This window comes from Ambystoma mexicanum, chromosome 7p, assembly GCF_040938575.1.
Source record: "Ambystoma mexicanum isolate Mex_15411 chromosome 7p, UKY_AmexF1_1, whole genome shotgun sequence".
NCBI classification, from domain to species: Eukaryota; Metazoa; Chordata; class Amphibia; order Caudata; family Ambystomatidae; genus Ambystoma; species Ambystoma mexicanum.
The window spans coordinates 181164112-181189999 of record NC_090939.1 but is presented as its reverse complement, the minus strand read 5'-3'; the positions used below and the strand labels follow the sequence as shown (position 1 = coordinate 181189999).

General features: G+C 50.8%; 1 protein-coding gene across 1 annotated transcript in view; it reads right to left on the bottom strand.

The window, feature by feature from the left end:
* Positions 1–25888, bottom strand: part of C2CD2 (C2 calcium dependent domain containing 2) — a 1192289-nt gene that overhangs the window by 492706 nt on the left and 673695 nt on the right. The window contains exon 8 of the mRNA XM_069636030.1: positions 10333–10441. Within this exon, the coding sequence (XP_069492131.1) occupies positions 10333–10441 (109 nt within the window). The remainder of the gene's footprint in view (positions 1–10332; positions 10442–25888) is intronic.

Here is a 25888-nt window from a genome sequence, read left to right as displayed (position 1 = left end):
GGGTTCGCATGTGAATCCATGCCAGACCCATGCTGGAGAACAACAGTTACAGGTAAGTAACTTGTTCCTTCTCCAGCATGGGGTCTGGCATGGATTCACATGCTCATGAATAAAGAATACATAGCAGTACACACATGCACAACCACGGGAGGTGGCAAAGGCTCAACATTAAGCATCACATCAACTCAACATTAAGCATCTTACCTCCTCACCAGGCTCACCTCAGGCGAACAGGTTGCGCAGCACTGCTTGTCCGACCCTGGACTCCTCCCTGGAATCCCGGTCGACGCAGTAGAATTTCGTGAAGGTGTACGTCGACCTCCACGTAGCAGCCCTGCATATGTCCAGCAGGGGCACACCAGATAGGAACGCCGTGGTAGCTGCGATCGCTCTGGTGGAATGGGCTCTCGGACAGCCAGGCAGCGGTCGGTTTGCCAACCGGTGACAGCACATGATACAGCCGGAGAGCCATCTGGAGATGGAAGCCTTCGAGAGAGCCTTCCCCTGATTGACAGGTCCAAAGTTCACAAAGAGTTGTGACGTCTTCCGAAAACCCTTCGTGCGGTCCACGTAGAACTTCAGCGCTCTAGCTACATCCAGCGAGTGCAAAGTCCTCTCAGCCGGCGACGAAGGCGACGGGAAGAACACAGGTAACACCAAGGGTTCGTTGAGATGGAAGTCCGACGGTACCTTGGGCATGAAGGAGGGGTGCGTCCTGAGCACTACCCTCGTGTCGTGGAAAGTCAAGTACGGGGCCTTGCAGGAAAGGGCCTGGATCTCTCCCACTCGTCGTGCGGAGGTGATGGCCACAAGAAAAGCTGTTTTTCACGATAGAAACTTCAACGGGGCCGAGTGCAGAGGCTCGAACGGAGGTCCCATGAGCTTGGTCAGCACCACGTTGAGCTCCCACGCTGGGGCCGGAGCCTTCACCGGCGGGAACGATCTTAACAGTCCCTTCATGAACTCTTTCACCAGACGATGAGACCACAAGGACGTCCGCCCCGTGGTTCTGGTGTATCGGGAGATCGCAGCAAGATGAATCTTGATGGACGCGTGTGCCAGACCAGCTTTGGCCAGCGTCAGCAGGTACGGCAGTACTTGGGGAGCCGTAATCCGTAGAGGGTTAATCTTCTGTGCGTGTCACCAGACAGAGAACCTCTTCCATTTGTGTCCGTAGCATTTAAGAGTCGAGGACGCCCTGGCCTTTGCAAGAACCTCTCTGCAATCGGCCGGTATGTCGTATCCTCCAAACTCTAGCGCTGCAGGAGCCAGGCCTGCAAGTTCAGCGACTTCGGGTCGTGGTGGAGGATGGCGCCTCCTTCCCTGGAGAGTAGATCCGCGTCCGCCGGCAGCTTGATCGGCGGGGACGCTGACAAGTCCAGAAGGTCCGGGAACCATATCTGCCTCGGCCACGCAGGTGCGACGAGGATCATCCTGCACCGTGACCTCTTGAGCTGGTTGACGAGCCGGATTAGCAGAGGCAAGGGAGGGAACGCGTAGAGGAACAGGCCCTCCCAGGGGAACGAGAAAGCATCGCCCATGCTCCTCGTCTGGGGAAACCTGCTGGCGAACCTCCGGCACTTGGTGTTCGTCGCCGTCGCGAACAGGTCAATCTGGGGTGTGCCCCACCGTCGGAAGAGGCGATCCACCAGATCCTGCCGTAGTTCCCACTCGTGGCACGAGCGCAGCTCCCTGCTGAGTGAGTCGGCGATGGTGTTTTTTATCCCTGCCAGATGAAACGGCACCAGAAAAATCCCTTGGGCGACGGCCCAATGCCACAGGTCCTGCGCCTCCTTGGACAGCGCTGGGGACCTGGTTCCGCCCTGTTTCCTGATGTAAAACATGGTGGTGGTGTTGTCGGTGAAGATCCTCACCACCTTGCCCTTGAGGGACGGAAGGAAGGACCTGAGGGCCCAAAACACTGCACGGAGCTCCAGGACGTTGATATGCAGGGACTTCTCCGTCGGGAGCCAGAGTCCCCTTGCGTGCAGATTTTCGGTGTGCGCTCCCCACCCTTCCAGGGAGGCATCCGTGGTCACAGTCTCCTGGTGGGCTGGGGTCTGGAAGTCCATGCCCGCCGTCAGATGCGCGCGGGTGCCCCACCACCGTATCGCTCGTCGGAAACTCTCGTCGAGCTTGATCCTTTCCTCGAAGCTGCCCGTCGTCTAGATCCAGCGCGCATCCAGGAATTCTTGCAATGGGCGCATCCGGAGCCTGCACATGGGAATGAGGTAGATGCAGGAAGACATCATCCCGAGGAGGGACTTGATGGACCTCACTTTGGCCGCGTCGGCCACCAACATCCGTTGCACCTTGCCCAAGATGGTCCTGGTCCTCTCCTCCGACGGGGAGGCCAGAAGGGACACTGTGTCGAGCCTCGCTCCCAGAAACAGTGCGACTTGCGCGGGCACCAGGTGGGATTTGGCGTAGTTCACGGAGAATCCCAGGTCCGTGAGGAGTTGGACGGTCCTTGCCGTGTGGACCACGGCGAGCTCCCTCGTCTTGGCGCGGATGAGCCAGTCGTCCAGGTAGGGGTAGACGTGAATCCCCTCGCGGCGCAGCTGCGCCGCCACCGGTGCGAGGCACTTGGTGAATACCCTGGGTGCCGACCGTAGTCCGAAGGGAAGGGCTTTGAACTGGTAATGACGCCCTTGGACCACGAATCTGAGGAATTTTCGGTGCCCCTTTAGGATGGGAACGTGGAGGTAGGCATCCTCCAAATCCAACGACGATAGGAAGTCTCCTTCCTCCAGCTGACCCAGGACGTGCTGGAGGGTGACCATCCGGAACTTCTGCGCCTTGATGAACTTGTTCAGACGTCGCAGGTCTAGGATGGGGCGCCATCCTCCCGTCTTCTTCTTCACGAGGAAGTATCTCGAGTAGACTCCGGAGCCCCGAAGCCTCTTTGGGACGAGTTCGATGGCGCCCTTCCTGAGCATCGCCTTTACCTCCAGGAGAAGTTGAGGGACGTGAAACTCTTCCCTGGCCACGGGGGGGACGCGCGGGCACCTTCTTTGAAACTCGAGCGCGTGGCCCCGGGCCAGGGCGTCCAGCACCCAACGGTCGGTGGAGATGGACTCCCACACGCTGACGAAGCCCGCCAGCCGGCCTCCCACCGGGGTGCTTCGGTGGGGGCCCGACCCCACGGCCGGTTCAATCCTGCTTGGACGCGGCCTTGCCGCCTTGACCTCCTTGGCGATGACGGCGGGGTCCGCTAGACTTGCCTCGTCCTCTGTAGGCCTCTTGCGACGACGAGCGGGCCGCTTGACGGTAGGAAGCGAAACCGCCGCCGGAACCTTTGGAGGCGCCCTTGCCTCCGCCGCTCCGAAAGGGCGTCCGTCGTTGCTGCAGGACTCCAAGGGCCCGGGCCGTCTCAGTATCCGCCTTGATGGCCTGAAGGGAATCGTCCACTGTCTTCCCAAACAGGTTGTTCCCGTCGAAGGGCATGTCCAGGACTCTGGTCTGGACGTCCTGCCGGAAGTCTGTAGCTTTGAGCCATCCACGACGTCGAAGGCAAACGCCGTTGCCCAGCTGGCGGAACCCAGTGTCGGCGATGTCCGTCGCCACGGTGATGGCGTGGTCCGAGGCCACCTCACCTTCCTGCAGGATCTCAAGGGCCTCCGCCCTCTTGTCGTCCGGCAGAAAATCCAGCAGGGGAGCTATCTTGTACCAGAGCTCCCTGCCGTAGCGGGCCACGATAGCCAAGGCGTTGGCCGCTTTAATCGTCGTCGCTGCCGACGAGATGACTCTACGTCCCATAGCATCCAATTTCTTTCCCTCGCCGTCCGGCGGGGAAGTCGATGTGGAGGCCGCACCCCCCCCCGCTTTCTTCCTGGCTGCCGCGGAGACGACGGAGTCCGGGGTAGGCTGCGCCCGGAGGCATAGGGGGGCCGTGTCCGGGACCCGGTACTTTTTCTCGTACCGGTCTCTTCTAGCTGGCGTCGTGGAAGGGTTCTTGAGGAGGGAAAGGCCCTCATCCCAAATGTCGTCCAACAGAGGCACTGCGAGGACCGTCTTCCTCTTGGCCTCGCGCCGCTGATAAAGGAAGCCTTCCTTTTTCTTCTCCTCAGGGCAGAGTTGGAGAAGCTCGGAAGCCCTGGAGATCATGGAGTGGAAAGATCCGATCTCGTCGGGCGGAGAAGCCCTGGTGGGAGGCGACGACGGAAAATCCTCGTCGTATGCCTCGTCGTCCGTACCCGTCGCTGCCGTGTCAGTCCCCGTATCATCCCCTCGGGTGGACGGGGAGGAGGGCTGGACGGGGCGCGACGGTTGAAAAGGAGGTGGTGGATGGATCCTTCTTTTCTTGGTAGGGGGAACACCAGAAGGTCCCGGTTCTGGATCCCCCGACGGGAGAGGTTCCTCCGTCGGTAACGGTAGCCTCGTCCTTTTCTCGGAGCATAAGGACTGTATGGCCAACAAAATGGCCGCCGAGTTGTCTTGCGGCGCTGGCAGAGGGGAATCCGACGGGCGAGCAGGGGCCCCGTCGGTATCCTCGACGATGTCGTCGTCGTCACCTGCGTCGGGGTCCATTCCGATGGGCTGGCCTTCTTCCACGCCTAGGCCGTGGCTTAAGACCTCGATCAGCTCCTCTTCTGAGGTTGAGGCCGAATCTACGACGACGCCCTGCCCCCCCTTCTTCTTCCCCACGGAGGGTTTCACGGGGGTCCTATCGATGGGCACAAAGGAAGACTCCCTCCGAGGAGGCAGGGAGATTCTGGGCCCTGAGGTCGCCACCACTGGTGCAGCCACCACAGGCTGAGCCAGGGCCGCCGCGACCGTTTCGATAGAGGGCTTGGTCGGATGGATCAAGGCCTTCACCACCTTAGGTGCGCTCACCGCCTTATCCTTGAGGGAGGGGGCACTGCCACGCTCCTCCTCTGCCTTAGAGCTCGACCGGGGCCTCTCCAGGAGCTTCGCCGGGTGCTCGGCCTTCCTCTTACCCGACCCAGAGCGTTGGCTCGTGGTTGATGGTGCCGGGGAGGGTGCGCCCTGCCTGGCGCCCGTAGAGCCCGACCGTTCGGCGCTCCCGGTGCCAGCGGACTCGCGGTGCTTGGCCTTATGTTGGGCCCCCGTCGCCGGGGCGCCCTCAAAGGTCTTAGAAGACCGCTCGGATTTCTTCTTCTTCTCGCCAGACGGGCTCTTACCCTCCAGCCAGTTGGCGAGACGTTGATGGTGGTCCTTCATGGTCCATTCCGACATGTTGCCACAAAACGCACAGTCCTTCTCCACGTGCGTCTTGTCCTCATGAAGGCAGTAAAGGCAGAAAGAGTGTTCGTCCTCCTTGAAGACGTTCTGCAGCTGGCATCCAGGGCAGACCCTGAACAGCTTTCCGGGCGTCGAGCTTCCCTTCTCCTGGGCCATCTCCGAGACCGGGCCTGAGAAGCTTCTGGAGTCCTCCGAAGTGTAGCTCGACGAAATCTTCACCCTTGAGGGGCACAGATGAATCCGACACGGGTCCCCGTTGATCGGATGTAGGATCGGTGGAGCTTGAGGCTCTTTTGACCGAAAGAATCGAAGTTTTTTTGTGAAAAAGCGCGAAAAATAGCACTAACGCTCGAGAGCAATAGCACGAGGATCCCAACACATGAACGTGCGGTAAAAATCTGAAGATGGCTGCCAGAGGCGGTGCTTAGGTAGAGGGCAGTCATTGGCTGTGGTCAGTATGACGCAGAGACCAGTGATTGGTTATTACTACGAAAGACAGATCAGAAACGAAACTGATACTGGTTTTTTCTTTACCGAGGATTCCCAGCCTGATGTCGGGGAATATTCATGAGCATGTGAATCCATGCCAGACCCCATGCTGGAGAAAGAGGCAACTGCCCGAGCGGCCTTGGCACCTCGAGTACCTTGTTTTCCACCTCTGGTACTCCTACGGTGGCCCCTTTGACTTGCAGCTCCTCTCGATCTACCAAAGGATGAGTAATATCGAAAGGAACCTCCCCTCCATTGCTGTCCCCTAGGACGAAAAGGCAGAGGTTGGCGAACTGCAGCGCTCAACGACTTCGCTGCAGCTTTGAAGGTCTGCAACCTCTCAAGGCTGTCGTCAGCCTTGCTGCCAAAAAGATGTTCACCATCAAAAGGCATGTTGAGAAGCCGGGCTTGTACATCAGGAGCAAACCCCGACTTCCACAACCACGCAAATCTGCACATTACGGTACTCGCCGCCATGGACCGGCTGACGCAATCTGCCATGTCCAGACCCGACTGAAAGGATTCACACATGGCATCCTTGCCATCCTGAACAAGAGCAAGAAAGCCATCCCGTTCCTCCCCTTCGGGAATATGTTCAGCTGCCAAAGAGACAATTCCACAGAGTATGAGTGAAACGTGCTAAGGCACACACGGAGTTGGCTGCCTGTAAAGCCATACCCCTGAAGAAAACACTTTCTTCGCCCAGCCATCAAAACGCTTGTCGTCCGTATCAGGAGGGATGGTAGGGTACGACGCCTGTTTTGCCGGGGCCGTAGCCGCCTGCACCACCAAACTCTCTCTCCGGAGTGGGGTGCGTAGTCAAGTAGCTGGGGTTGCTACTGGCTGGACGGTATTTCTTCGGCAAAGACTTGCTCACTGCCGGGAGACTCTCCGGAGCAGTCCAAGCCGCTGCCACCCTTCTTTGCAAGGCCATATGGAATGGCAGTACCGGGTCAGTTGGTGGACCTTGGTCAAGTATATCCGTCAGGTCATCCTGCAGAAAATCCACTGGTGGCGCAGACCACCCCAAGTATTCCGTCACCCTCGACATAAGGCGCCGGTACGAGGACTCGGCATGCGTGCCAGGCTCAGGCCTACCAAACTCAACCTCTGGAGAGGTGTCCAGACCACTAGCGTTGTGCAAGGACTGACGCAGGTCTTCTAGCTGGCTATGCCCAGACATGACTTTGTCAGGAACCTCTTCAGGAACCATACCTTCATCAGACCCTTCATCCACCTCAGAGATGTAATCCAGAGGCTGGAATAAATCCCTGGATGAGGGCACAGAAGAAGGCTCAAATACAGGCCTCACTGACTTCTGCAGGGCCTTTCTCAGAGTTTCCACCGTTCTCCGGGTCACCTCCGATAAAGCCTCCTCGAAAGGCGTCGACAAACTAGACGTCGAGCGTGGCGCTGACGGCATCGACACAGGCCTCCAGGGCAGAGCCCTGAGCATGTCCTTCGACAGCGTGGATGCCAATGGCGTCAATGTCTTCTTTGAAGACCTCACAGCCTCCGACTGTCTCGAGGGCGTCGAGGACCGGGACCTGGAGCGGGCATGGCTAGAGTGATCCACCTAGTCTGACCAGGACCTCAAAAGGTGCCCGGTGATCGCGACGACCGCTTGAGCCCGAAGGCGTGCGAACGGTGTCTCTAGCGCGTTGCCTGCCGGCGTCTTTCGACGGCACGGATGGAACGGAGCCCTGCGACTGAAAAACCACCATCATCTCCTTATGAAATGAATCCCATTGCGTAGGAGTGGAATTCTTGCTGGGACAAGCAACCCGCCGACGGGCAGAGTCCTGGGACGAGGACGGGGAAGGCGACCGGTGACGGCGCTTCTGTGAGTGCCTCGAAGAGGCAGAGGAATGGTGGGACCCACTCCGGGACCGAGACCCCCCCCTGGACTTACGCCAACGATGTGGAGAGTCGCTCCTCGAATCGTCAGTCGAAAGCCCAGTGGTTTCGACTTCCGGGGCTTGGACACCTTACCGACAGAAAGCTTCTTCTTACGCTCCCGCAAGGTCTTCGATGTTAATGACTGGCACTCGTCACAAACGTCCGTGGCGTGGTCCTCACCGAGGCACCAGATGCAGGCGTTGTGCGGGTCCGTCAGCGACATCTTGGAACCGCACTTCTTGAAACCGAGACGCGGGGTAGAAGAAGACCAAGACATTGTGGAAATCTTCACAAACTAACAGGCTCGAAGAACCGAAAGAATAGAACTCAGAAGAACCGAGGCGTGCCAAGATCTCGCGGAAAAAACGGAACTGAGGCTACAGGCGTCGTGCATCCGGTGATGTCGGCTCGACGGAGGCCCTCGAGGACAGCATATCCATGTAGGAGCCGAAAATTTTCCGAAGCATCACAGCTGTGGCGATTACCTGTCATAGATATGGAATACGTCGGAGGACTCAATCCCCTCGAAACCAAGTTTGTGGTTTATGTGTTAAATTGCCCATGTGACAAATGTTATGTGGGTAGCACTATCGGAAAGTGAAATTGAGTGCGCTCCAACACATTAGAGCAATCAAAAACGTAGACCCTACTTGCCTCATGGCTCTCCATTTTAAGACAAAACATGGAGGCAAACTACAGGGTTTCTCCTTCTTTGGTATCCATACAGTGACCAAATCACCCAGAGGAGGAAATTGAGCGCTTTTGTTAAGGCAATTGGAAACAAAATGTATTCTGGACCTTGAGACCAAAAGATCCAGGGGTCACAACCTTGATGAGGAATTGTACACGTTTTTGGGCACTTGAAGACATTTGCCCACATTTCGTCTGCATTATGTGCACATGATTGTGACTCGTAACTCAAACAGAGTTCATTGCCCTAACTATTGGGTCAATACACACATTTTGCCACATAGCTCTTTCTAACTGTTTACATGTTCTTGAATGTATGCATCTAATTATTTTGTTTATCTGATTTAGAATTTTTCATTCATACATATGCATTTAGGTTTTTGGTTGTTTTTTATGGAATTCTGAGGTTATTTTAAACGTGATGAAAGTTTGTCTAGGTTTGGGATTTAATTTGATTTATTCTGATTAGTTTTTACAACACAGAGATTTCTGGACTTCTAACCTTTTGTCCATACCTTTGTTTGAGTTTGCTACAATTTATATCTTTGATGCTTAGTGTGGCATGGTGGCTGCACTCTTATTTTTTCTTGAATAGCATTTTTTATAATAGTCTATGTGGATGTGTTGGGGGTTAACAACTAAGGGGCATTAGCACTAGGCACTTTATAGAAGCAATATTGATATGCATTGTGCACTTTAATATGAGCAATGTTTGCACGCACTATGCACTTTAATATGTATAGTTTTTTTTTTACCTTATAGCAGTCCATGCTTGCATCCCTGGTTCTGTGAGATATATTCTAGAGGGTTACATCACCTCTAATTGTAATGACAATCGTATTACAGTTTGATTGTGTTGATATTTATTAGTATCTCTGTAGGTCATGAACGATATAGCTTTTGATTTATGGTCTTGCATGCATGGACAGTGCACTATGCACTTTATTGTTACTGATTTAGACAATTATTGCTGTTTGGCATATTTTGCACATTGTATTGCTGCTTTGTGAATTTGCACTGTCCATGTCCACTTTCCATCATAGGCGATATTTTTAAGAACTTTGATGGCTTGCTCATACGTAAATGAGGTAGTGGACTGTGAGAGTATTTAGACTGGCACATCCCACATGGAGGAATAGCATTATGCCCATTTCGCACTACACCTGCATACGTTTGTGTCCCTCTCCTTGTTAGTCAGGACACCGAGCTGCGATTACTTTAAGCAGTTCTTTCCATCTAGCTGGTTGCTATTGACTATTGAAGCTTTGCTAGCACAGTAATAGAGAACATGCTCTTTAAGCAGCTCAAAATATATTGTTTATGGCTAAAAAATGTATCGCTACGTACTTCCGTTGCACGACTTCTTATATAAGAATACAGGCGGCTATTTTCCTCCATCTCGTAGGTGTTAGTTTATGGTGACATTTACTCTAGTTACAAGAGGAATTATGCCTACCACATGAATTTGCACTACGCTGCTGCATTATGTTTAAATATGACTGCCTTCTGATACCTAGAATGTGCTGTCATGGGCAAGTGGCCACTATGTACTACCATAGAGTTAGGGTTAACAGGAAGTCCATCATCTGTGTTTACCCTACCTACATGATCAAGCGGTCAGAATACCGCGAAACGCGTCGTTAACAATCCAGGTTTCTTCTTCTCCGACGCACATGCAACAATAAAGGAATTTTTGTGCTGCCTGGAAACTTTGTGATGTCCCTTTGTTGCTGAGCGGACATTGTCATTTCTCAGTTGCCCTCAGGAGTGCATTCCGCCAGATGCAATAATATATATATAAAATAGCTGCAGCAAAGATTGCAGCCATTAAAACAAGGTAACCGCACAACATGGTGTAGTAGTCGCAAAGCACTCCGGCCAATATAGAAATTCATCAGACGTAAAAACACTATTGTGTATAGTGTTACTGACATGAGATATGAAATTTAAGTGCCACCTCCCCGAATAAAGTTAAAATATAAATCTTTTCTGAATTCACAGATGCAAAGCAGATAAAAGATAAATAAAATGATCCAGTGTTGTACTTACAAGGTAAACTCCTCTTCCCAAGAGAGGTTTGTAGTGTTTTGTGCTACTGGTGTTGAAAACTTCTGCAAAGGGTTGTTCAGTTGAGCCACACAGACTGTGCTAACGCTGCCTGAATGGGGGTAGCAAGAGGTAAATGTCAAAAGAGGGGGCACAAACAAAAGATGAAGCAAAGAAAGTAGCACGTGTAGCATAGACTTTTAGAATAAACTCCCTCTTGACTGATATAGGCATTGCTAACCTGTGGCTTCCTTGTGCTGACCAGCTAGTTGGGAAATCGTTGCCAATGAGGTAACAACTAGAATACTGGGTCTTTCAGTACGGCTATGTACCGCCAGTTTTCCTTCCAAAAAATGCGCATTCGTGCAAAATTCCACTTTTCTTATTATTATTCCATATCAAAATCATTATTTTTTATTTTAGGCCACACTATGTTCACAATAAAAAGGGCACTGGCGTAAACTGAGGAATACAAATCATTAGTTTCAAATCTATGTCCACCTCCCCCTTGAATGTGCAACAGCGCAGCATGTGGCAAGCGACATAAGGCAGTTCAGGTACAATGCATCAGAGTATTTTAGCATATATTTGGTATCCGGTAATAATATCCCCCTATATATGGTTGCCGTATATAATGTCGCCAGGAAAAGGTAGTGGCGGCATTATATAGGTGACCATATATATGGTGACAGGGGCAGCGGTGGTGTCCCCAACTCCCCATGAAAATTAAAAACGGTTTAGGGGTTGCAGGAGTGTCCCCCGCATGTTCCATGTTATAATGTCCCCACAAAAAACAGCAATTTTTCGACAATTATTTTGCATGACGATATTTTTGAGGGGACATTATTACATGGTACCATATATTTTTCATAACTCCACTCGATAACCTGTTGGGGAAAAAGACTTAACAGTGCAGAGCATCCCACAATTGAAAAGGGGCATGAAGCCCTCCACCAGAGCAGTTTATAGACAATATTGTTCCCAGGGCGAAAGACCAGAATACGCCTCGGCCCCCCTGCCCCACCCAAGAAATGTTGCTCTTTTAGTGCTACCCCTGCACTGCCCTCCCTCCACTAGATCATTGCAATTTAAATACTGTTTTATTGATATGCTTAACATTAATGGCCAACGTATGCAATATTGTAAAAAGGAATTAATGTTCTCCCTCATGTTTTTGTTTGTTGTCTAAATGTAGAGCACTCTCCTACATATTGCTGCCACAAAGGCATTTATTATGGAGTTCAATATAGATTTACAACAATTTTGCGCTCAATTGAAAGTATAGCATAAGCCAATAGCTCTCTTCAGTTGGTGAACACAGCACTCACAGGTCATTCCAAATGCTACAGAAGCAGAATGGTAGATGGGTGTGAAATAAAGGGAAAGTGTTAGGCGGTCATGAAAAAGGAGGCAGTTCCCAGTTATATTAAGTAAGGTTGGGTTACAAACAGTGCCTTGAAACTACTTTATAGAGCTATAGGGGAGACTGGAGAAGTAGGTAGGCTATCGAGGTGAAGCATTCATATTTCTATATGATCTGCATACCTATATAAAGCATAACAATACCTGCCAAATGGTAGAAGTGCATACATAAAGGACAATGAACTTTGGACATTTTTAAGTGCAGATAGGCGGTACGGCCAGATGTGCTCGGGATGTGACCAGGATGGGTGAAGTGCTACAGTAGAGGCCGAGGACGAGAGGGACAGAGGCATGTTATTGGCGAGGTAAACATGTTCGCTAGTAGGCAGATGAGAGATAGTTTAAGAGGGTAACTCCGAGGTGAGAAGGATGGCTTTTAGTTTGGTTCTGAACAAATCCGTTGGATGTCTGGGGGAAGAGAATTATATGCTAGTGGAACAAGAAGAGAGAAGGAGCAAGAGGAGCACAGGGAGGGCGAGGAGGCAGAGCAAAGTTTACGGGAAGGCTTGTGGAGTTGGATAGAGGAGGACAGATACAGTGAGGCCTTACCGTGGATCGATAGGTGAACCAGGAGAAGAAATTTAAATCTGGCTCTGTTTTGCATCGTCAGGTGTCCAGGCTGGTGATGGTACAAGCAAGTAGATGTGAACGTAGGGAGTTCAAAGAGAGTCCTGGTAACGAAGTTAATGATCTTGTCGAGAGGACAGAACGTATTGTTGGGGAGACCAAAGAGGATGCTGGCACAGTGGTCAAGTTTAGAGAAGACGAGAGTGGTCAAGAGATGCTTAGCAGTGTTGAAAGGAAGGAGATGCCCGATTTCCCTAATATTTAGGAGGTTGAGGAGAGCTGCTGTTCCAGTTTTGGAGATGAAAGTAGAGAAGGAGTCCTAGATGACTCCAAATTTTCTAGCTGAAGAAGAGTAGGGGAGAGTGTCAGGTGGGAACTGGATAGGCAGAGGAAGAGATCAGAGCTTACAACAGGGAAGATGAGCACCTCTGTTTTGGCAGAGTTTAACAACAGAGTGCAAAGCCATCTAATATTTAATGGCAGACAGTTTGAAATTTGATTGAGAGGACTGAGGAGAAAACAGAAGATTTGGATGTTGTCTGTGAAGATTTGGTACGAGAACCCAAAGGAGGAGATTAGCGCCTCCATTTGCACAGCCGACGCATGTCTGTGCGAAGAGAGCGTATGAATGGGGTTACCAATGGATGAAGATGCTGAGCCTTAGGGAAAGTAAGCAGTGGCGAGTGAGAGGAGAATGAGTCATAGTATGGATTGGAAGCCAGAGAAGGCAGTGTTGGTGGAAGAGCCATCGGGTGTGAAGGAGTGAGAGAATTGTAGGTTGGAGAGAAAGGGGGAATGGTTGAAGTTTTAAATTTGCTTTCATCAATAGGTGAAGTGGTGAGGAAAGGTCAGGTGGTGGAAACAAATGTGTGTTCAGATATGGATAGAGGGACAGTAGTATAATAATACTACTGAGAGAGAGTTGGAGATGAATAAGAGATCCAAATAGTTACCCCCCTGGGTGGGTAGGTAGGTTGGGGATAGAGTGGAGAGCGGGATCACTAAGAAGAGACTTAAGTTCAGATTTCTGAGAAGTGGTTGGAGAGGCAAGGTTGAAGTCAACTAATAGAATAAGGTGATGTTTAGTGGAAGGATAATCAAGGAGTTGCCCAAGATCATCAAAATAATGGTCCAGCGGGACCAGCAGGGGATAGATGGAGATGATGTGAGCCGAGTAAGGCAGGGCAATAGTAGAGATGGTGAATTCATAAGAGGTAGGAGTGGACGTGGCATTGGAGATTTGGGAGGCATTGAGGCAGGAAGTGAATAGGTGTCTGATGCCTCCACCTCTGCCACTCGGTCAAGTAGAGTGCAAGATAGTTTGGAGTGGTGTAGGGCTGGCAGAGTGTCAGTGTCAGATGGAGCAATCCAGGTTTCAGTGATAGCAAGAAGGTTTGGGGGGTGGGGGGGGGATGAGATTTAGTGAAAGTAGTCAGTGACAAAGAAAGTGTTGTTGCATGCGGACTGAGCATTCCAGAATGCAATGTTCAGTTGGGGAGGTAAGGAAGAGTTGAGAAGTTGAATTTCAGAGGCAGAGAGGCAAGTTGGATAGGTGTTAGAGGAGGTATGGCTAGCTTCTTGGCTTTGTTGGAAGAGAAAGAGCTGGAGTAGTGGGAGTTTCGAGTTTTATAATGGGGATAGGAAAGTAGGAAGTCGTAGCGTGATGGGAGGAAGCGTAGGGAGAGGTGAGTAAGAGTAGGAGGAGGGGCAGAAGTGAATGCATTATGGGTGAGTAGCACAGTGTGGAGACAGTACAGTAATCTGGAAGCTAGGGGTACTCACAGGTGCAGGTGTATGCAAATAGTTGCTTTAGTGGAGAGTTGGAGTTGGATTTGAATGTTGTTTGTGTGCTGTATGCAAGGCATGTTTGTGGGAACCTCTGGCAAAGAGGGGCTAACAGGGAACACAGCATGAAATAGAGACGGGTATAGTAGCAAGCCTTAGCTCTATGCTCCCCTTAGCTCTGGACGCCCAGGCGAATGGACACCCAAAGGACAGTGCTTAAATACCCGGAAGTAACTGTCAGAGGTCTCAGTGGCAGTCCTTAGATCGATCCTGGATGCTTCTTTTGGGTATCCTGACCTCTTGCAGGCAGCCTGAGAACGATGGAAAGAGGGCTTCTGGTGGTATTGGGGTGAGCACTGGCTTGCTCCCAGCCAAGTTGAAGCCCCTTTTGAAAGGGGAAAGACCTTCCAAAGATGGTGGTTTGGGGTCAGAGGTTCCAGGGACAGTCCTTAGATCGATCCTGGATGCTTCTTTTGGGTCTCCTGACCTCTGCTGGCAGCCTCAAGCAGATGCAAAGAGGGCTTTTGGTGGTGCTGTAGTGAGCTCTGTGTTGCTCCCAGCGCAGTTGAAGCCCCAAGTAAATTATTATAGCTGCTTTTTGCCTGATGGCAAAGGATGCCCTTTTGTGTGAATATTGGGCAATGATGCAAATATGATGACAATACCTGTAATGGATATTATGTTAACAACTAGGAAAATCGTGAATGTACAAGGTGAAGTGATCTCCCTACCTACAGTAGCAAGAAAGAAAACCTTTCCACTACACACACCAAAACGTTTGGTTTTATCATCAACTAGCAAAAAGTACCTATTCTCTTGATCGGGTTCTGTAGACAGACATGAAAACAATCATCAATTGTTGAAAATCAATGATCCTGTAGGTCGCTGTTCCGATTCACTTATCACTTGATGTGCTTTGCACTCTGAAGTAAACTGCACTGAGAATGAGTGTGTGTGGCTGGCTGACCTACCCGGAGCAGACGCTGGGGGTTATGGGGGGGTAGGGTGGTGTCAGGGCGGAGGCAAGAGTTGGTGTGCTGCTGCATACTGGTGCCTTCTGTGCTCTCTCCCGACCTGCCACCTCACCCTGACATGGTGCAGTTCACTGTGGTGCAAATACCATGGAAACCGTGCATCCCAGGGCCTTGAAACCCGGGCAAGTTGTGTTCCTCGTGTCGAGACCGGTCCTTCTACGGCCACATTGATGTTACACCGATTTCAGGCAGCTGTCTCATGTGTGAAGGTGCTGAAATCCGGGGTAAGGAGTGGAGTGTCCAACTATTATGTAGCCAGTAATGCCCTGAGGGTCCTAACAGGTAACTATGCAGACTGGTGAAACAGTGTGGAATTGTATAAGGAACAATGCTTTGCCATGCCACAAACAAACACACACGTTCACTTTTTTTAATATAGATTGTTGTTACAATAATATATTCTACCTTACCACATACATTTTTTCACAATAAATAAAACTCACCCAGAAAAAAACCCAAAGGAAATAACCCCCTTAAGTGCGATCCCGTCAACCTTCAAACTTGCATCTTTCCAACTACTGGCCCTTTTCATAAAACAAACGGCAACAACAAACATAATAGGTAACAATATTGCTTTTCCCCTCTCAACGTTTTTTGCCTCCCAGTGAAGGCCATGCAGACTGGTGAAACAGTGTGGAATTGTATAAGGAACAATGCTTTGCCATGCAACAAACAAACACACACGTTCACTTTTTTTTAATATAGATTGTTGTTACAATAATATATTCTACCTTACCACATACATTTTTTCACAATAAATAAAAAAATAAAACTCACCCAGAAAAAAACCCAAAGGAAATAACCCCCTTAAGTGCGATCCCGTCAACCTTCAAACTTGCATCTTTCCAACTACTGGCCCTTTTCATAAAACAAACGGCAACAACAAACATAATAGGTAACAATATTGCTTTTCCCCTCTCAACGTTTTTTGCCTCCCAGTGAAGGCCATGGATTGACAAGATGACTCAATGTCACCTGAGCATGTGTTTTCAATTCTGAGCTTTTGTTAGGCACAAACCTGTGCAGTTCCCTTAGGGACCACTGCAAAAAGTTTAAGACTACAGGAGTAAGCAGTAAACCCAATTGGTAGCAGTCTGCACTGCCCAGATTTACCTGGTAGCTGTCGCTGAGCAGTCGGACTTCTCTCAAGAAGATTTAGGCAGTATATAGAGTATACACAATAGGGCTAAAAATACAGTAGCACAAGCAAACACTGACCAGAGCTTTGGTATAAAAGTATATAATTATTTATTTAAAAACACACTTGTAAAAATTCGCTGGCACTAATATATCAAGCAAGTTCAAACACAGTCACTATAAGTATATACACCTCCCTAGTTAATAATTCGACAAGTCTAGGTTAAGACACAACTTATTTAGCAAAACAGAGGTTAGCGCGTAACTGTAGATGGCACTCCAAAAATTTGTTTAAAAAGGGGGAGAAAAGGCAGAATAGGACAATAACACAGTACCAACACTTTTAAGAAACCACTACAAGTCAAGAAAGGCAGGGTCTACTGTAGAGCAAAAAGTTCATAGGCCAGGCCCACTCTTGAAGAGAGTAAGGCAGAAAGTGCCCAAGATCACACAGTGGAAATGCACTCAAAGTCTTTGCAGAAAAGTCAAAAGAGGTTGGATCAAATCAGAAAGGTAATGTTAGCAGGTCCGAGGTCACCCGAGGATAGAGAGTCAAGGATTTAAGGGACACCTTGGACAGTCTGTTGCAAGGGAGCCCAGGCGAGACACAGAACCTGAAATGGTGAGAAAGCTCCAGCGGGGGCAGTTGTTCCTGGCAGCGGGTGCAAGTCGGGGCTTCGTCCAGGGGAAGAGATGATCTCGACATGGAGGAATGCTGGAGGTCGTTGCACTGCCAGGGTAGAAACCAGCCACAGAGTTTCCTGGTCAAAAGGTACGACCCTTTTATTCGCGGTAGTGGTGAAGCGTGGCTATCCGACCGCCGGGGTGCGTGGCACGGGCGATTCGACAACGAGACGATCCAGGAAGGGGAAAAGGCGAACTGGTTGGTCCAACCAGCTCAAAGGGAAGAAGATCTCCTCTGTTGTCGGGGAAGTGGTGAGTTCGTACAGCAGGGCTCCACCGGTGGTGTCGTCGTTGTAGATGGCTCAGCTTCTCCCCTCTGAAGTTCCAGTCCCCAAAGCCCTGCTTTTATGCAGCAAAACCCCCATTCATCAGCCTAGCTGTCACTCAAACATGCTAAGTGGTGAGCCGGGCGGCTCACCACTGGGCCAATCACACAAGAGTGCGACTTGAGTTGCCAAGGCAACTCAGTCCAGAGTGCCTAATCCCCCTCCCACACATCCTGTTGACCCCAGACAGAGTGGCACCATTTGGAGGGCTTCTGTGGAGAAGCCCGCCAAAAAGTGGAACAAAGGGCTCGACTTGGGTTAGGGTTTCAGAGGTGAACACAAACGCCATTTTAAAACAGAGCCCTGGCAAAAAGACCCAACCGGGGAATAAATATTAAATAAATAACCCGGCGGTATCTTTAACATTGCACCAAAAAGTGGTGCGTTTAAAATGAATGGGAAAATCCCATAGGAAATATTCCGCTGGAATCCACTGCCACCAGCCAGAAACTCGACAAGGGGGGACTGGACAGTGCCCCCTTGGAAAACAGACCCAGGGTCAATCGAATTACCCCTACCAGTACTTCCACAATATGATGGTTTGTACTGGTTCTGTTCACAATTTGAGACTAGTAAAGCCAATGGTGACTTTACATGCCCTGGGAGACAGTCAGTCCCAGGGTATGGAGTCTATGTTTGGGGGTCACTATGACACCCCTATGTTACTGCACGGAGGGTGCTGTGTAACACACGTACCAAAACCACATGAAGCCCTATGGAGTAAAAGACCCCATAGCCCATAAAACACATTACAGAGTCAAAGGACATTCTCAAATCATGCTTAAGAGTGGGAGAAAGAGTGTCTCACTCTTAGCAGGAGAAAAAAATAAACCCCAAAAATCCAGCAAAGCTGCTGGGGGACACACTAGGTTTGGGAAATTGGCCTTAACAGAGAATTCTCCCTAACAGCTTTCAGGTAGCAGATCAATGTATTCTGGGAGTTGTAGTGAACTGGATTAGCATACCACCAAACAATGATTTTCAAAAGAAAGCCCAATGGTGGTCAGATGATATGGAGTAAACCCATTGGACTGCCCTAAAACATGAAAAATGAGCCTAGTCACCTGCTAAAAGGCCACAAATGAATGGCAATTCCTCTTGCCCTTCTATTACGCCTTCCTTTGGCCTCCCACTCCTGCACCCACAACCACTTACTCCTGTGGGCGATCACTGGCCCTGTGATGAAACTGGATTAAAAAAAGCCCCTTCAGTCCACCATTAACGGCCAACCCTCCATTCTGGCAGGCCAGTACAATGTAGAAGTTAGCACACTGTTTAAACATGTTTTATTTCACAAAGAGATGCTAATTTGGGAGTTGGGAGCCTCATTAAACCTCTGAGCAGAGTATTAAGCAACTGACTGCTTCGAAAGAGGTTGATGGATATGGGCAGGGCAGGCTTCTGTCCCCTGTATCTGTCAGTGCAGTACTCAATGATTTTAAATGTGAAGCCTCAGAAACTGCTCTCCTGAACACCCGTGAAGACTCACTAATCTCGACTCAGCACTTTTTCTATTCTCATCCCTCATGACCTCTCCTCGGCCTTTAACATGGTCAATCACGCCACCCTGATAAAATGGCTCTGTGTCACTCTTGATATCACGGACCTGCCTGACCTCCTTCCTCTCTGACCGATCCTCCAATGATCAACTGGGCCGTTTCCTCTCCACCGTCTCTCTCTTCACCTGTGGTGTCCCTCACAGCTTTTTCCTCTCACCCTGGCTCCTCCTGCCCACCTGAACTCCTCTTCTGTCCAAATTTTCAGTGTTATGCTAATGGCACAAAGCTCTCTTTCAAGCTACCCTCTTCAACGTCCTGTTCATTATCTCTCATTCCTGACTGCATATCTGCTTATCCAGGCATGGTGCGCCTTCAACAATATCTGCCTCAATGCTAGTAAGACAGAGATTCTTCTCATTGGGACCCCTGCTTACTCTTGGCATCTCTCCAGCCCTTAATTCTCTCGACTGGCTTCCAGTTGTTGCAAGGATCAAATTCAAGAACATCTGCATCACCCACAAGGCTTTCCGGGACTTGGGACCATGCTATATCCAACCCTCTCTCCCCAAATACCTCCCTACTAGAGCCCTTCGCTCCTCTAGCTCCAACTCTCTTCAAATCAGACGTTTCTCCAAGCAGAGATTTGGGGGTAGATCCCTCTCCTCTACAGGTGCCTCCCTCTGGAATGGCCTCCCTGCCCCTTTCAGACTAGAGCCGGCACTCCTTAAGTTCTGGAAGCTTCTCAAGACCTTCCTTTTCTCTTCTTCCTCCCGCCTGTCTGCTAAATGTCCCTTCTGCCCGAGACGGGTGCCTCCAGAGTAATTCAGGGTGCCAGGCCTTCCCCTGCCCAGTCTACCTATGCACTTGCCCTCACCGCCCCCCCTTTGCGCCTACATTTGGCTGGTTAGCTTGCACCCCATAGAGTCATTCCAGCCCTTTAACTTGTACTTATGGATCCCAACTCACTCTTTGGTTCCTCCTGGCTCTGTCCACCTAGCCTCCCTAGAACCCTCCTCTTTTGGGCCCTCCTACCCAGCTCCTGCACTTCCCCCACACCCCCCCCATGTACTACTCGTTACTGCACTTGCCCGATCTGAATGTAGTTCGGCCTAATAGGATCATTACTTTTTTTCCTACTTATCCCCGGCTCCTGCCTTGCTGCGCTTTGAAACATTTGTGGATAAGCGCATTACAAATGAAAAATGAATAAAATAAACTTCCCACCTGTAGGAATAGGGAGCCTTTAACAGGCTGCCTACTGCACCACTTGCCATTGCCTGGTTTGCCCCGCCCCCTCTCACTAGCGGCCCTGCCTTGCACACATGCAGAATCAGTGGGACAGACCTGAAGCAGAATAACCATGTTACTCACCGTAGTGACCACCTTACTCCTAGTCCATAGTGGCCTTTCCTCCATACTTATGGGCCATTCCTCCGTCATGTGGTACGGGACCAGAGCACTTTGAAAAAGCATCAAAGATTTGGCAACATTTTTAGTCCTTCCTCTTTCTGCGCGGGGTACAGCACACGGCCGTAGCCCCGCCCTTCTCGGCTACTCCCGGCGCATCGCCCATCAGTCCTTTTCTATCGCCAGGTCAGAGACCTTTAAGCAATAACAGAGGAACCTTATTAGAGGGGACGGCGGGCGTATGGAGGAAAGGGGACTATGGACTAGGAGTAAGGTGGTCACTACGGTGAGTAATTACAAAGTTATTCCTATGGCGGAGTCCCTAGCAAAAAGTTAAATAACCCTATCTGTGAATGATCTCGAATCGAATGTTTGAGGGCCCTAGTTAGTGCTGCTGGGCCGACTACAAAAGATGTCGAGATAATGACCCTATCCTCTCTAAAACACTTTCCTGGTGTCTAATAAGTGCACACAGCATGGAGGTCAGTATTTTGTGTTTAATTTTTCCGCCTCCACGGCGTGTGTCTCATTAAAATAAACAATGATTCTATGACCGATGGTCAATGGAGTCAATTTAAAAACAATTATTCTTTCACCACCATAGCATAATGGGGAGAAAATATGTGTTGATAACAAAATCAATTTCTTTTTCACAAGCCCTCTTTTTTTTCTTTATAAGGGAATTGGAGTCTGGGTTATCAGACAGAACATTTAAACAGTGAACCGGTTTCAGCGGGATTCTTGAGTAGCCGCTTTCTTCAGGACGAATACTATTTTCAATTCTGGTGTTAGGGAGAATTCTCTGTTTAGGCTGAATTTCCCTACCTAGTGAGTCCCCCAGCAGCTTTGCTGGATTTCTGGGGTTTCTTTTTTTCTCCTGCCAGGAGTGAGACTCTTTTTACCCTCACTCTTGGGCATGTTGAAGTGTGTTTTCTTGGTTAAACCTTGTGTTGAATGGGCTATGGGGTCTTTTACTCCATAGGGCCTCATGTATTTTTGTGATGTGGGTTACACAGCACCCTCTGTGCCGTGACCCAGGGGTGTCCTAGGGACTCCCCAACATAGACTCCATACCCTGGGACTGACTACTGTCTCCCAGAGCATGTAAAGTCACCAAAGACTTTGCTAGTCTTGAATCCTGAACAGAACCAGTACAAACCATCATATTGTGGACGTACTGGCTGGGGCAATTCGATTGCCCCAGGGTCTGTTAGTCGAGGGGGCACGTCTCCGTCCCCCCTGATCGAGTTTTGGCTGGTGGCAGTGGAAACTACTTTTTATATTCGACCGCGAATATTTCCCTATGGGATTTCCCATTGTTTTAGGCTAACAGATTTAATTATTTATTTACGGTAGCCTTAAACATACCGCCGGTTTATATATTTATTATTATAACTCCGGTTGGGACTTTTTGCCAAAACTTGATTCTAAAATGGCGTTGGCGTTCACCTCTGTAACTCTGACCCAAAGTGGAGCCCTTTGTTCCACTTTTGGCGGGCTTCTCCACAGAAGCCCTCCAAAGTGGTGCCACTCTGTCTGGGGTACTTAGGAGGGGTGGAGGGGGATTTAGGCACCCTGGACTGAGTTACCTTGGTAACTCAAGTCGCACTCCGTCCTGATTGGCCCAAGTGGTGAGCCGGCCGGCTCACCACTTAGCATGTTTGAGTGACAGCTAGGCTGGGTGAATGGGGATTTGCTGCATAAAAGCAGGGCTTTGGGGACTGGAACTTCAGAAGTCGCCACAGGACCAAGAATCCGACGAGGGAAGAGCTGAGCCGACCTGCTTCGACGACACCACCCGGTGGAGCCCTGCTGAACCGTCTCACCACTTTTTCCCAACGACCGAGGAGAACTCTTAACGGAGTGGCTCCTTCCCTTGACTGGTGGGGACAACCAGTTTTCACCTTCTTTCCGTTCTTCGAGGTATCCCGTGGCCGCCTTGCCAGTGCCAAGCACCCCGGCAACCGGAACCCCACCACTTTTACCCCAACCGCGAAAGTCGGTACAACCCTTTAACCGGAGGACTCCGCGGCTGGTTTCTTCCCGGGCAGTGCAACGACCTTCTTCTTCTGCTCTTCAGCGAGATCTTCTTCTCCCCTGACCGACGTCGAGCCTTGCTGCCACTGCCTGGAACAACTGCCCCCGCTGGAGGATCCTTTCCGCTTAAGGTAACGTGTTCCGCCTGGCTTCCCTTGCCACCGACTGTACGAGGTAGTTTTAGCCCTCGGCTTTCGATCCTGGGATTGCCTGGGACACTTTGGCTAAACTTTCTGAGCCTCTCTAACTCTTTTCCGAATTCTTTTGCAAGACTCTGAATCCCTACCAACTGTGTGATCTTGGGCACGTTTTCGCTCGGTCTGCTCTAAGAGGGGGCCCTGCTTAGTGACTTTTGCTCACCTGTGACTCTGTGCTTCTTTGAGCTTACCAAAAGTGTTCTTGACCTTAGAGTGGTGTGTTTATCCTAATTCTGCTCTTTTTCCCTCCCTTCTTTAACCTACTAGAGTGTCATCCAACGTTAAGCGCTCACCTCTGTTTTAATTATGTGGTGTTAACCTGGAGTTGTCTAGATAGGAGTAAGGGTTGAAACTGCTTTCATTAGAACTGTGTTTGAAGTGTTACTACTATATTTTGCTACAGTGATTTCAACTGATGTGTGTTTGATAAATAAATAACTATATACTTTTGAAACCAAGCTCTGGTCAGTGTTTGCTTGTGCTATTGTGCCTGAGTACATATTGTGTATACTTTACATACTGCCTAACTTTTCTTGAGGGAAGTCCGACTGCTCAGCCACAGCTACCAGGTAAATCTGGGTGGTGCAGACTGCTACCAAGTGGGTTTACTGCTATACCTGTAGTCTTAAATCTTTTGCAGTGGTCCCCAAGGGAACTGCACAGGTTTCTGCCTAACATCTGGTATTCTCAAAAATAACTTCAATACAAAGGAGTATTAGAGGGTGTCTTCCAGGGTCCAGACTGGGTATAATGGAGCGATTCCTGATCCTATATGGATAAAAACAAGAACAAGAGAGACAGGTGGGGCTATCATCAGTCTCAAGTACTATTAAAACCTATTCAGAACGAATTCTTGTGTTTCTAGGTTCTGCCTCATAGAGATAGTGTTATCCGTACCTCTATATGGCAAAGTCCTATAGCGTATGGTCCGCTGTATGCCACAATTGGTCTCCCAAGGGAACGAGAAAGCATCGCCCATGCTCCACGGCTGTGTGAACCTGCTGGCGAACCTCTGGCACTTGGAGTTTGTCGCCGTCACAAACAGGTCGATCTGGGATTTGCCCCATCGTTGAAAGAGCTGATCCACATGGTCCTGGCGTAGTTCCCACTCGTGGCACGAGTGCAGCTCCCTGCTGAGTGAGTCAGCAATGGTGTTTTTTATTCCTGCCAAGTGGAAGGGAACCAGAAACATCCCCTGGGCGATGGCCCAGTGCCACAGATCCAGGGCCTCCTTGGATACGGCTGGAGATCTGGTGCCTCCCTGCGTCCGGATGTAGAACATCGTGGTGGTGTTGTCGGTGAAGATCCTCACCACTTTGTCCTTGAGGGACGGAAGGAACGATTTGAGCTCCCAGAACATGGCTCGTAGCTCCAGGATGTTGATGTGGAGAGACCTCTCCTCCGGGAGCCAGAGGCCTCTTGCATGGGGATCTCAGGTGTGAGCCCCCCATCCCTCCAGGGAGGCGTCTGTCGTCACCATCTCCTGATACGCCGGGGTCTGACAGTCCGCGCCTGCCGTGAGGTGCGCACGGGTACCCCACCATAGAATCGCCCGACGGAACTCCTCGTCGAGCGGGATCCTGTCTTCGAAGCTGCCCGCCGCTTGAATCCAGCGGGCGTCGAGGAACTCTTGTAGCGGACGCATCCGAAGTCTGCAAAGGGGCACAAGGTAGATGCATGAGGACATCATCCCCAGGAGGGACTTGATGGACCTCACCCTGGCCACATCCGCGGCTAACAGGCGCTGCACCTTGCCCAAAATGGCCTTGGTCCTTTCTTCCAACGGAGATGCCAATCGCTCCACTGTATCGAGCTTCGCTCCCAGAAACAGTGCTACCTGCGACGGAACCAGGTGGGATTTGGGGTAGTTGATGGCGAATCCCAGTTCCGTGAGCAGGCGGACGGTCCTCGCTCTGTGTTCGACGGCGAGTTCTCTTGACCTTGCACGGATTAGCCAGTCGTCCAGGTAGGGGTAGACGTGGATCCCCTGCAGGCGCAGCCGCGTCGCCACTGGAGCGAGGCACTTGGTGAACACCCTTGGTGCCGACTTTAATCCGACCGGCAGGGCTCTGAATTGGTAGTGACGCCCCTGTAATACCAATCTGAGGAACTCTGTGTCCTTTTAGAATGGGGATGTTGAAGTAAGCATCCACCAGGTCCAACGACGATAGGAAGTCACCCTCCTCCAGCTGTCCCAGCACGTGCTGGAGGGTGACCATCCTGAATTTCTGTGCCTTGATGTACTTGTTTAACCGACGCAGGTCCAGGATGGGGCGCCAACCGCCTGTCTTTTTTCTGACGAGGAAGTACCTTGAGTATACTCCGTAGCCCCGGAGCCTCTTGGGGACGAGCTCGATGGCACCTTTCTTGAGCATCGCCCTTCCCTCCAACAGCAGTTGAGGGACGTGATTCTCCTTCCTGGCCATGGGAGGAATGCAAGGACACTTCTTTTGAAATTCTAGCGAGTGTCCGCGGGCCAGGGTGTTCAGCACCCAACGGTCGGTGGAGATGGACTCCCACACGCTGATGAACTTAGTCAGCTGGCCTCCCATCGGGGTGCTTCGGTGGGGGCCCGACGCTACGGCCGGTTCAGTCCTGCTTGGAAAAGGCCTTGCCGCCTTGGCCTCCTTGATGACGGCAGCGAGATCGTCCTTGCTTGCTGCGGCCTCTGTAGGCCTCCCGGGACGAGGAGCGGGCTGCCTGGCGGTACGTAGAAGAGCCACCGCTGGATCCCTTGTAGGCTCCCTGTCTGCCTCCGGAGCTCTGAAAGGGTAGCCATTGCTGAAGGACTCCTAGGGCTCGGGCTGTCTCTGTGTCGGTCTTGAGGGACTCATCCACCGTCTTCCCAAACAGGTTGTTGCCGTCGAATGGCATATCCAACACTCTGGTCCTGACGTCCTTGCGAAAGTCTGTATCCCCGAGCCATCCTCGTCGTCGATGGCAAACCCCGGTGCCCAACTGGCGAAATCCGGTATCGGCAATGTCCGTTGCCACCGTAATGGCGTGATCCGACGCCACCTCACCTTCCTGCAGAATCTGTAGGGCCTCCGCCCTCTTGTCGTCCGGTAGGAAGTCTAGCAGGGGAGCTATCTTGACCCAGAGCTCCCTGTCGTAACGGGCCACAATCGCTAAGGCAGTGGCCGCCTTAATCGTCGTTGCAACCGACGAGATGACACGTCGTCCCATGGAGTCCAACTTCTTGCCCTCGCTGTCCGGCGGGGAAGTGGAAGTTGAAGCCGCCGCACCCGCCGCTTTCTTCTTGGCCGCTGCGGAGAAGACCGAATCTGGAGTAGGCTGGGCCCCGAGGTGGGGTGGCGTTGTGAACCCGGTACTACTTCTCGTACCTGTCCCTCTAGGCGGGTGTCGTGGAAGGGTTCTTCAGGATAGCCAGTCCTTCGTCCCAAATGTCGTCGAGCAACGGTACAGCGAGGACCGTCTTTCTATTGGCCTCCCGTCGTTGGTAA